A 13,004-nucleotide genomic window follows, 5' to 3' on the forward strand; every position below is an offset into this window, starting at 1 on the left:
ATTCATTCCTAGGAAAAGCTGAAGAGTATGTGATGGATTAAAACCTTACAGTGTGATTCATAAACAAAGTTTACATAGAGCTTTCACTTCGACACTTCCTAAATTCTAAGGGCTGGGTATTTTAGCCATAATAAAATTAATCATTCCTAACAATATTCTTTCAGTATTTCTGATGAATTTTTCTAGGCTTCTAAGATAAACTGAAAGTACAATAAACTATGACAACAGTATCATATTAATGCTAATTATTGCAGTCTTTACGTCCACCAGAGACCTCCGGCTTTCTAGTATCAATATATTATTCATATTAATTAATATATTTGTATTAATCATAATTAATAAAATAATTTTAATCAAATCAATGGAATGCCATCTTTCATATATTCCAGGATGAGAAAGAAGGTGAAAAAATGACCATTAGTCACACACCTATTGCTTAAGCAAAGGACCAATGATGCTCAGAAATGCTGGACTCCGTTTCAGACTTTGAAAGGGTGAGCCCTGTACAGCGCGCAGATTTTTATGCCTGTTCTCGCTCAGGTCAGGTCAAGACCCCATACTCATACCCTATCATCCAATACTTTTAACGAATGGCTTTCAGCACCTTTAGTATCCTTTCCACATTCTTTCCCATTTCTCTGTCAGAGCCCGCTTTTCATATGCAATTTCCCTCACTGTGAAGTGGTTTGAAATGTGAAGCAAATGCCACTGTCATTTAAGTAAAGACCTACCATGACGCAAGAAATTACTAGTTAGCAGTGCAACTGATTTTATTAAACCACTTATCTCACATGGGGAACATTCATGATAACATACCTTCATTCTTACCTGCAAGAGTAAGTTGTCTCCCCTCCTTTGAACACTTTCCCACAGAGCTGGGAGGTTCCACTCTGTTGTAGTTTCTCCAGGAATATATCTGGGTCTTCCCCAAACAAATAACATTCCAAGGGGTATAATATTGCTGCCTGGACCATTTCTTCTTGTTTCTCCAGCAAGGGGTCCATTTCAGCTGAGTAAATATTTGGCACATGTTTTGCCAAGCACTGTAAAAATGTAGCTTGGAAGTTGAATCTTTCATCATACCACTGCAAGAAAAACACACGCATGGATAAACATAAATTACTAGATAAATAAAAAGAAAATAACATTAAGCACTTTTTCTATGAATCCAGAATTCTTTTCCACATCACAAGTCAGTTCTGCAAGCAATAAAACCCAAGAAATCATGTTTTCCCAGGATTTCTTTGCTATTTTCCTTTCAGTACCCACCACAGTAACCTCTGTTACCTTGAAGTCTTCTAGTAAAACACTCTGAGGCAAGAGTTGGCAAGTATGCTACTGTAGAGCAATGCATGCACTAATTCATTTTCAACTACATGCTTGCCAACAGGTCAGTGAATATACAAATCTTGATGTCTGTTCAGCTGCCAACAAATGGAAAAAGCAACAGCAGGTTTCTGTGTCTTAGCTGGGAAATAAGTTTGGGATTCATTCCTTAGCCTCCTGATAATCAAAAAACGTGCAGCAACTGAAAGGTCTTTGAAAATGTTACACTTCAGTAAAGCCTTGTTGAAACTGGTCGTCAGTGTTGACTAGCTACTGAGGGGAAAAAAACCCCAACTGATTATGTAAGCCTAATGCCCTTGGGAAACCAGACTAAAATGCAATTTTATATTTATAAGACAATTAAAGAAAGTACTCGTGTTTTGACTTGAGGTTCTAAGTCTTCTTAATTTAAGTCCCTAATTCTACTTTTAACTACTCTAGTTTCAGAACAGTTCTCTCCAACTGTTCTATTTCTGTCCTTCAAGTCTGAATTATTTCCTTCACATTCGTCCCATTACTTCAAAATACCATGTTTTTCCCCACTGCAAATCAGGTAACAATTGTACCCATCAAGGCTCTTAAAGACAACATCCTTTCATACACAACATTAACACCCCAAAATTAATTTTTCAAGAAAAAACTATGTATGCAGGTTCACAAATAGCTGTAAAAGGAATTTCCTTTAGGCCAGCAAGCAGAAAATAAGCAAAGCAATCACCCAAAGAATTCTGATTGAGAGAAGGCTCAATGAAGCAGACTATTCAATTTTTTTGAACGATGAAACTGCACATCATCTTATGTGAAAGGCAAAAAATACCCCAGTTTCTTAATTAAAATGAAAACTACATCAATCAAACCATTGGATTGCCCACCCCCCCATCCCCCAAATCAACAGAGCTAAGGGATTAAATAATAGATCTATAAGGTTACAGCTCCCTAGTTTACCACCTAGATCAGAACAGTTCTCCAAAAAAGGAAATTCATCCGGAATATATGCAGTCCGAAGTGCTGCAATCCCAGGTACTCTGAAAGCCAGATCTGCAAACAACCTGTAGAAACTGCATATTTGTTTTCTGAAAAACGGCATGTCTATCTAACAACCAACCACAAAAAACTGTCTACATACAAAACCTAAACAGAAGAAATGGAAATGAGATACAATGTTGCAACAGCCTAGATTAACAATAACATCCATTGCCCAAAACTAATCTGTTTAAGGAGATTTGTTCCAGGTTGTAGTCCCTCTAAACACTTTCTTCATGGCTTTAACAAGACACTACACTTCTGTAGTGCTAAACTAATATGTTTAGGTTTAGCCCAAGGCTTCTACTGGTATTTTACCCACCAATTTTCCTTAGCATTACCCTTAGGTAGTCCATTACTTCATTTATCATGGTGATCCATGAGCTCAAAGTTATGGAAAAAATGCATGGCAGACACTGATGGAAAAGAAAAGTCATGAATAATATGTTAAAGCAGAAGAGCAAATTTGTCCTCAAATCATCCTAGAATATCCTCACTTTATAAGGGCAAGTTGACCAGTCTAATCAGATTTCTAGAATCACAAAGCATTCAATCCATCCTTACATATCCATCCATGAAGTGAAGGGAACCACTTATTTAAATGCCAATTCTAATAAAAATTCTAGATCGAGAACAGATTTATTACTTGAACAGTAAGCATGACTGTGACCATCATATTGGTCATAAAAACTTTAGCATACACATGCATGTAATACATATGCATTCTGTATACATATACAGATATGCACTCATATATATAGGTACCTATTTATTTTCACATATTCACAGTGCTAAAGGAACTAAACGAAAGGACACAAATTAGCTGAGTGCCTTTTCAATTAAGTTGTTCAATTTTTTTCAACTACCTAGCAACATTTTTTAAAATAAAAATTATGCTTACCTGGGGCAAGAGACACCAAATTTTAAAAAGCAACCGAAAATGAAATCCTAATTTATCACATACTTGCATAACAACACTTAAAGAAGAAAAATATCACACTTAGCTGGGGGTTCTCAGAAAGATACCATACTGTTAAATTTAACTGAAAACTTAATTCCTTGATCACGTCTCTATTTTTATATGTCTGATTTAAAATGAGCAGAAGTAAATTATTCCTGTAACGATGAAACTCCATAATCTAATGTTCCTCCTTAAACAAGTTCCCTCCTCTAATTTGTTTTTTAGTTTTTGTTTTAATTTACCTATACTGCACTATGGCTTTAGCAAGTTCCCTTCCCAATTTGGTTACTGTATTTGTTCACATGGGGTGCGTGGTAAGTGATCCCTTAGCAAAGCACAAGAGAATCCCAGTCTGTAGCTCTTCTATCTTGGTAAGCTCTATTCCCGAAGGATGGTGTAAATTTAGCTTCTGCGTTGTTGGAACAGAGCGCATCATAGCTTTAAGAAACACAAGGCTGAGCTTTCCTTAAAATCTGCCAGAAGTGTAGAATGGGTTCTCATACAGTCTAATTCACAAACATTTCAAGCATTCCTGTGCAAAGCTTTTAATTCTATTTAAATGCTGTTCAGAGGAGGGATGACAGGACATAGGGAACGAGAGGGAAAAAGGGAAGAGAGAAAACTTTCTCAAGCAGGCTGGCTGTCTTCTGGTAAACACACTAAATTACATCTCCAACCTATACGCTACCCAGGAAATACCCATTATATTCACAAGAAGAATATTCTTTTTCTTCTTTCTAAAAGCTGCCCGAGGCTAAACTTCAGATCTATCCCATACCCTCTGTGTCTCCAAGAAGTAATTTATTCCTTGCATCAAAATCTGTTTAGTATGCTATATTCTACTGTATAAAACTAGGCACAAACCCATGAAAAAATACAGAAGCTGCCAAATAAAGCACACCCCTAAGCTCAGATTGACTGTCCAATGCTAGCTTGGTCCCTTTGCGCACACATACTGAAACTCAGGTTTGAATACTTTGATGAACACTCCTTTACCTAAGCACACATCTGTCAAGTCCTTAGGTGCTACAGATACAAAAAAACATAAAAAATTAAATTGTTAGTTTTCCTTTGCTGATCATATACTGACTGGTGAAGAGGAAATTACTGCATCATCATCAACTGGTCATTGATGACCATCGATGAAGTTCCAACCATCCTACGCACGGGATAGGCTGCGAGTCTAGAAAAGCCCAGGAGCTGTACAAGACAGCTGCAAGTACAGACAGGGGGCTTGCACTGCAGCTTTCAGCCCAGCGCCGGCACAGGCTGCCCCAAGAGGCTGTGGAGGTGTCATCCTTGGACATACTCAAAAGCCAATGGGACACGGATCTGGGCAACTTGTTCTAGATGACCCTGCTTGAGCAGGGAGTTTGGACAGGATGACCTCCAGAGGTCCCTTCCAGCCCTAAACATCCTGTGATTCAAATGCCTTCACCAGGGGAAATACTGTTTCTTTCTCAATCCCTATTAAAATTCCAATTTCTTCTACAAGTAAGCCCCACAGAAAAGTAATTTTCCAGATTTGACTCCACTCAAGAATAAATTTGAAATAGGTACTGAAAGAGGCAGAGGTCATAAGATAACACCATTAAGATAAAAACATTATCACGTAACTAAAATGCTACCATTGACTGGCTCTCCACAGCCCCCCAGTGCTCACAGCCCAGTACACTGCAACAGAGGAAAGTCCAGACGAAGCAGACCTGAACACACTCCACTCCAACTGCCATTATTCCACTGCAAAGTATTTTTAGGCTGCAAACCAAAAATTACCGAATTTAGAAAAAATATCACCTCCACATACATTTGGAGTAAATTAAGGCTTCACCTCAAATTTGAATTCTGAAATTTCTCAGCTTTTGACTATCTATATTAGCAATCTTAGTAATGTTCTTTTAATTGGATTTTTGGTCATTTTCTCATTTTTATTAAAAGTTAACTGAAGAATGACCATACAGACATATGCATGGTCCAGAAAAAAAACCGCCACAATGACCAGTGAGCTGAGGGAGTAATCACAGCAGCAGCACACCACCACCCGTGCTGCCGAGGGAGCAACATCCACCCCATGTCGGTGGGCATTGCCAGGCATCTAAAACGACAGGCAAAAGTGACACTTGGGAAACTGACACTAGTGAAGAGCATGCATCAAAGACACGTATTGCCTCTTTTCTTTTACATTTAGTATCTCTAACCTTCTCCAGCCCCACCTCTTTTCCTCCTTTAATCACAGATTCCTGTCACATTCTCCTTTTTTTAAGATTACAATAATTCTCAAACTACACGAAGGGAATGAAGAGGAGCTGTAAAGCTATGTTTCTCAAGCATAAGCAGTTTTGTCAAAAGAGCAGAGACAGCAACCATTCTGTCCCAACCATTTGATTAGTTATGTATAACAAAGGCAGTAGTCTGTAATCTTTAAGAGCGGTACCTTGCAATACCACTTGAGAAAGAGCAGGAGATAGTCTCTTATCTTGCATGGAAACGTGTGTTTCTTTGTGGGATCAGACTATCAATATTCCTTCTCATGTGTAAGCATGCCCAGATCATCCCAAGTCAATTCCAACCAAACACACAGTTTTCTACTACATCTAAGAAGACAGCTTATAAACTTTTTCCAAACCCTTTAAACAAGCATCACATCAGAAAAGGTCAGAGAAGATGAAGAATATTTCCCCACAAATACTGCTATGAAAAAGCCAAAATATCTGTCACATATATCCAATGTATCTATATCCAATTTTGTCATTCACATATGCATTCATTTGTGAATACTGCAAATAATAATAGGAATGAGAGCTAAGTAAAGCATATAAAGAAAAAGAAAAGTGAACAAACTCTTTCAATTCCCTTTTCACTTATAGATCAAGCATCAAATGAGATTTCTTACCACTGTGACAGAATTTCTTTATCATTGCAACAGGTTTATTACATACATTAATTCAGTAGCCACCACCTTCCATGACAAGTTTTTGATTTACATTCTAAGCACAGCTCTGTCTGAATTCTGAAGTCTTTTCAAACTAACACTTTGTATTAGGCAATATTATAAAAGGCAGCTCTACTTCAACTGCACTGATTAACACACTGATCTTTTAGTGCAAATGGGACCATATAAATTTTTCTATATCTAAAAATATAGTTTTGATGCAATCAGTGAAAGAAGGAATATTAATATTTATACACATTAAATAACAAATTATGAAGGAATAGGCACTGCCAGCAGCACAAACTAAAACCTTTATCTGGCCCAATATTCCAATTTAAAGTAGTAGTAAAAAAAAACTTTTAAGTTTGTACATGACAAATCTGTCAAGCACGAGATGGCAATACCAGCTGCCTGTCAAAACAGCAGATAGAAGCAGGGTTTTAGAAGTAAATACATAAAATGCTGGGGGGACAACTGATTTCAAGCAGGTGCCATTCAACAAATACCAAATCCAAAAGGCTGCTTTGCTCCAATGCACCTTTGCTCTAATGTTACTAGTTAATCAGAGATTAGCAGGACAACAGATCACAGAAAATTTTTATTCTGATATTATCTATGCAATTGAGCAACTATAAAAGACATTTTAAAAGGATAACCACACAGTAGTTCTTTGGTAACTATACAGAACACTTAAAAATTCTTTAGAAAGCAAACTCCAAAAGATTCTTGAACTAACATTTCCATATGCAGTTCTGCTTTTAAATTTTTAGTTCAATTTTCCCTTCTGTTTAATTTGGTTTAAAAATATCAGTTTTCTAATGCACTGAAAATAAGATCCAACTGAAGTACAGAACACCTAGGCATTATTTTTAGTAAAAGTAACAAGGAGATAAGGCAATGTATTTCAACCTCAAAGATTTATATTCCCCAAAGAAGAGGTTTCAGAAATCAGCACTAGAAATTAATTAGCATATTTGCTCTTCCCTGCCATAAATCAAAATGATTTTTTCAGGAGCATAAATTTTACTATCTCAGGAAGGGCACAGTTCAGGGAGTTAAAATGGAAACTCCTCTAGTTTTTGTCACAGAAGCACTATGTAGCTGTTCATGATGTGTTTCACATTCTCTAACAAAATAAAGCTAATGTTTTAGTAAAGAATCTAAGCTAATCTAAAAAAAAAAATGACCATTTAGAACTCAATCATGAAATACCTGTTCTCTGACAGGTCAATCACATGGCTCCTTCATATAACATGGCTGGGAACCAGCCATGTACCAAAATTCAGTCTGCTCTGGATATCTGTAATTACACCGAAAGAAGCAAGTTTGGTTTCAAAAGTTATTTTCTATTGGCAAAACATGGGTAACATTCAAGACTGCCTAACATTGTCCTAACAAAACATCAACTCTGACCTGAAGACATGAAAGAACTGTTTGATCTCTACATTCATTTAAACTTTGGCCCCCAAGTCAAAGCAGGGTGCCAATTAATGTTAAAAGATGCTTTAATGATGCAGGTGTTTGCCCAATGGGAATGAGACTCATAACAGCAGCGCAGACAACTAAAGCTTTGACTACAGTAGAAATCTACCTTGATTCCAGTAGTCTTCAACAACTGCCAATTTAGCTGAACCAGAGCAAACCAGTGACAATCAGAGAAGCAAAAGTAACCACCAACACCACTGGTTACCCTTTCGGCTGCTGGACAGCTAGAACTAATGTCAGCTTCAGGGTAAACAACACAGAGAGCAAGGCTGTTCAACTTTTTTGAAACCATGGGGTCAGACGTCAGTTTTAAATCACAGTCATCTCCAAAACACAAGAGTGCAGCTTCAGTTTATGAGGGTAAGTGCCTGAATGCAATCAGGTGCCCAAGGAGACACCTTAAGTAAAAGCATAGCCCATAGTTCTCTCCCTACCATGCTGAAGGTATCTCTATCATACTGTCTACCAACTAGGCACTCTAGTCTAAATATGCTACAAAGTTAGCAGGATACTACTAAGTAGGTTCAACAGGCAAAACAAAGTAGCCAGAAATTCTAGAATTAATTCCCAAGTCTTCAAGGCACTGCAATCTAAACACCTTTCATGTTCCAAAATTTTTGGTCAAACAAGCATAAGGTAGACCGCAATGTACCATTAACAGTGGAAACAGGATTTCAGTATCACACAATTAAACAAAACATTGTGCAAAATACATTGGGGGGGAGCTATTCTCCCTAGAAAAATAACAAAATTATCATCTTTGCAGAGTTATTTGTAGTCTTTGAGATTTTAAAAATCAAACTTTTTCTTAAAGTTCTGACTATTCAACAGATCCTTTTTGTTTCCAGAGGAACAAAAGAAAGAATCTGATTCTCTCATTGTCTGATCCTTAACGTCTATTCCATGTTCTCCTACCCTTGAATATCTATCAAATTTCTTCACAGCACACTGCACTTCAGAAATGGCAACTACAGTGGATATTTATAAAGTAGTAATTAATTAATTTGGTACAGTTATGTTTGGGGAAAACAAAAAACCCACTAGGTTTTTGTATTAATTCCTGCGTACTCCAACTTGTCTTACAACCACCCAATTTTCCAATTACCATTAATTTTAAGATCCATCGTATTCATAGTCTAATTCTGCAAAAATGAATGTGTAATAAAATTCAGGTATATCTATCTGTATTTAGCACTCACTCAGCATCTCCCAAATGCTTTCCCCTGTACACCAAAACCAGCCTGTTTTTCCCTTGATTGCCTACTGCTCTGGGATCTAGGAACCACCTAAACAGCTGCATGCTATCAGGGACATCCACTTGCAGCTACATTCTCCTGGAGTCACATACCTCTTGCAGCACTGTAACAGTATTATAGCAGAATTACAGCAACCAAAATTTGTGTGCTTTATGCAGACCTGAGCAAAGATACCTTCAAAATGACAGATTACTCCTGCACTAACCAAAGCTTACAAAGCAACAAAAATTACCAAGACTTATGAGTAAACATGAAAGCAGACAAGGAAGGAGAAGACACAGCACTGCCCAATGCCGTTGACAAAATAAAAGCATTTTGGTAGTGCTAAATAGTAAGGACGCAAGCAGGCGATGCTCAAGTTACCTGTTGCAACTTCACAGACTCCACTTCTTGGACACTAATACAAGTGCACAGAATACACTGTTCTGCTAATACACTGCACTGCTCTAAAAACAGCGGCTTTGACTATATGCTGTTTAGGACTTATTTACACAAAAGAACATGCTGGTTTACCTAAAGATGAAGTTTTAAACTAATTTAGCTTAACATAATCTGATATAAAATTATGTGGACTATCATCTGGTCTAACCAGGTTAATTCAGTTTAGGAGAGATTAGATTTAAAACTGGCAGAAGTCACTGCAACTCCAAAATAAGATGCCTGGCTCCAATTTCATAAATTTCAATAAATAACCTGTATATGAGTATCCCCTCCATATTACTGCTTGATTACAATACAACTACAGAAGCAAGGCTCCTCATGTGCATTTCTTCAACTATGCAATAGCATTGAATGACACACAACACAAGATCTGAAATACTTTAGAATACACAAGTACCTGCATCGTTTTGCTTTCTGAGATTAAAAAAAAATCAAAATACAGTTATTTTCCTGCCTTTAAAGGCAATTTCCTCATTATGAAGCTCCTCTCTTCTTAAACACCAGTACCCCACTTACATCTATACATTTTTATAGACATACTGACTGATGACAAGACAGTAATTCTGAAAAAGAATCCCTTTTCCTCACAATTATAAAGGAGAAGGTACATATATGTCAAAATTTGAAGATTTAGTATAAACTAAAATCTTTGAAATGTTTTAATATCTAAACCTTGCTCGTATATTCCAGATACCAGCCAGCAAAGCAGGCAGAAGTCAAACTGGAATTTGTTTAGAATACAGATGGACAACCAACTAAAGGGATGGATCCAGCCTGCTAAGCAGGCTTTTATTAGGCCACCAGCAATGCCTGCTAGCCAACTACTAGACAAGCCAAGTCCAGCCCACCAATCAGCCAAGCAAACTTAAGATGCCATTGGGAAAGAAAGAAAGTAAAAGTTTGGTAGAGAAGTTTATTACTAGGTCAGTGCCAGTACACCCCAAATTCAGCCCTCCCTCTCTCAGGGCGGTTCAGCTCAGGAAGCATACAGCCACTACAGTAAATAGAGGGCAGAGCCAGGACATGACTTCAACTAATACAGTGAACAGTCAACTCAGGTATTTCCAACTGCAGTCATTGAACTCAAACAGCTGGAGTTCAGCACACAGAAGAAACCACCGAGTTGGACTGCGTGCTGAAAGGTTTACTACCGAAATCATCACCATCCATTTCAGAATCAGTGCTGCTCCTGCAGAATCATTCAGGTAATCCTGCATCATGCAGCCAGCACTCTAAGAATTTTTACTAGTCACGGTGTGGTACTGCACAGCACCCAAAGCCAGAGATGGAAAGTGAGAGTCAGTCTGACTGGGCTGACACAGAGACAGATTTGACAAGTTCACCAACGCCAAATCTCACTCCATTCAGTCAGTTGTTTCTGCTCCACAGTCCCTCAACTTCCCGATTCCAGCACCACAGTGAAAGAACATTCCAACCAGCTGCGCACAGTGAAAACATAAGGCAATCAGGATATGTTAGTTCCACCTAACTAGTACCATCTTTACTACAACAATAAATTGGGAGTACTGCTTCCAGGTTACAGCTCTCTGGCATCAGTATAGCTAGGTTTGCAACCTGACTTCATGAATGCTATCGGACACCACCTAAGCCCAGACGCCTAGCTCCCCTTCTCCCTTGATGTAATACACTCCCCTCATACTCCCTATGAAAATTTCTGCAGTTTGCTTGGGTATATGGCAGACAATGCCGCCTAGGCGGCCACCCACCTGTCCTGGAATAATGATAATTTTGGCACAGAGATTCTCAATTGGCTGAAACCACATAAAAATTAAGACAACTTAGTGGATCAGTATCAACTTTAAGCACCTGAAGATCTCTTTGACGTCTTCCCCTATGTTTTTCACAATATGACTATTATCAGTTTAATGGGTTGCCTGGGCTAACTCAGCTTCTTATGTCCCCAAATAACGAAAGGCTGATCACATTGCTTTGCTGCCAATTGCAACTATCATTCTCAGTGCCTCTCTGACCCTAGACATGGCTCTCAAAGCTTAGGAAGTTGCCTGACTCAGGTTGCATTTTTTGATGCTATAAAGCAATCGAATTACGTTTTCACGAGTTTAAAATTAAATCATTTGCAATACAGAAAGAAAATCCACACATAGGTCTGCTACTGCCACAGAATTATACTTCACTTTAGAAGTGCCTCTGTAGTCGCAGACTGCAACCTCATGATTTGTATACTCCCTTATAATTCTGACAGGAAAGGCACAGTGAATAAAGTTTCTGGCTTAACACTGCAACCTGTGAGAAAAGATCTATGAGTAAACATTTTCCTATTGATATCCCCCTATTTTTTTAGTGGTGCACAGGCTTGCCACTGCTTGACTTTTGAACATCCATAGTCAAAGAGCTTCAAAACCATGCTATGCATTCAGGTTCTAACAGGAAAACATAAAATGTAAGGTTTCTGAAACACATTCAGGCTCCCTCTCTTAAACTGACAGCTTCTGGGTTTTAAACTCCTCCAGCAAAAGTGCTTGCAGCATAGCAATTACTTTACAAGGCTGTGAAGGAAAGCACAGCAGGCCCTTACCTACCACCACCGGACAGATGCAACACCAAGATGTGTTCAGTGAGGTACTATTAAATCCATAGACGATTAAAGCAATTCACAGAAAAGAAAAAGAGAGGGTAACTCTGTTCAGCAAACAAGCAACCGTCTCCATCTACACCCTTTCTAAACTCCATTATTTGTGGCTTCATTCGCACTCTGTAAAACAATAATTTGTTAGCCTTCAGTCTTCCCCCCCCCCAGTAAAATCACGTTTAATTAAGAAACGTAAGGTCAGAAAAAGGATAAAAGATGCATGTATATGCTGTAAGGTTTTAAGGGCACAGGGCTTGCTTAAGTTTGATCTCGTTTAATAACGCAGAGGTCAAACGAAGACACGGCACAGGGGGTGGGTGACGCTGCGGGGAGCTGGCGACCAGCCGCGTCCCCCCGGGCCGCCGGGCAGCGGCTCGCCGGGCTGAAGGCAGGACCCGCTCCCCGCGCACAGACGACCGGGGCCGGGGGCAGCCCGCGCCGCCGGGGCCAGGGGCGGGCAGCGGCCGGGTGCGCGGCCGGGCCCTGCCGGGGAGCAGCGAGCGGGCCGCCCACCCTCGGCCCCGGTCGTCCCGGCCCCACGGCGCGCGGCCGCGTCTCGGCGGGTGCCGCCGCCAAGAGCGAGCGCACAACGGCGCGCGGCGGTACAGCAGCCCCGCCAAAGAGGAGGCGGCGGCCCCGGCCCCACCGGCTCCCTCCGCCGCCAGCGGCGGGGCGCCCTGCGGCCGGAAAAGCTCGCCCGGGCGGCGGGGGTCGCAGCGCGGGCAGCCCACAGGCAGCCCCCGAGCGGGGGCAGAGAGAACCGCGCCGCCGCGCCGGGCTACAGCCTCACCATGGCTCGCTCCTGGGGCTGCACGGGGAGCCAGCCACCCGCTGCTCCCGCTCGAGGCCCTCCGTCAGCTCCGTCCGCCATTTTGAGAGCGAGGGACGCAGCCGGCGACGACGTCACCGCCCGGAAGGAGCGGCCGCCGTCACCCGGCCGCGGCGCCGCCTCCTCAGCCCACCCCCCGC

At 40.3% G+C, this 13,004-nt stretch overlaps 1 protein-coding gene across 3 annotated transcripts in view; it reads right to left on the minus strand.

The window, feature by feature from the left end:
- UBR1 (ubiquitin protein ligase E3 component n-recognin 1) overlaps positions 1-12,976 on the minus strand; it is a 75,526-nt gene extending 62,550 nt beyond the window's left edge. For 2 of the 3 annotated variants that reach the window (XM_055716253.1, XM_055716251.1), the window contains exons 1-2: positions 12,826-12,976; positions 829-1,085 (exon numbers count right to left, since the gene is read on the minus strand). In XM_055716253.1, the coding sequence (XP_055572228.1) occupies positions 829-1,085; positions 12,826-12,906 (338 nt within the window). In that variant the 5' untranslated portion in view covers positions 12,907-12,976. The remainder of the gene's footprint in view (positions 1-828; positions 1,086-12,825) is intronic. The other variant, XM_055716252.1, reaches the window with a different exon arrangement.
- Positions 12,977-13,004: the final 28 nt, after the last annotated feature.

This window comes from Falco cherrug, chromosome 7, assembly GCF_023634085.1.
Source record: "Falco cherrug isolate bFalChe1 chromosome 7, bFalChe1.pri, whole genome shotgun sequence".
NCBI classification, from domain to species: Eukaryota; Metazoa; Chordata; class Aves; order Falconiformes; family Falconidae; genus Falco; species Falco cherrug.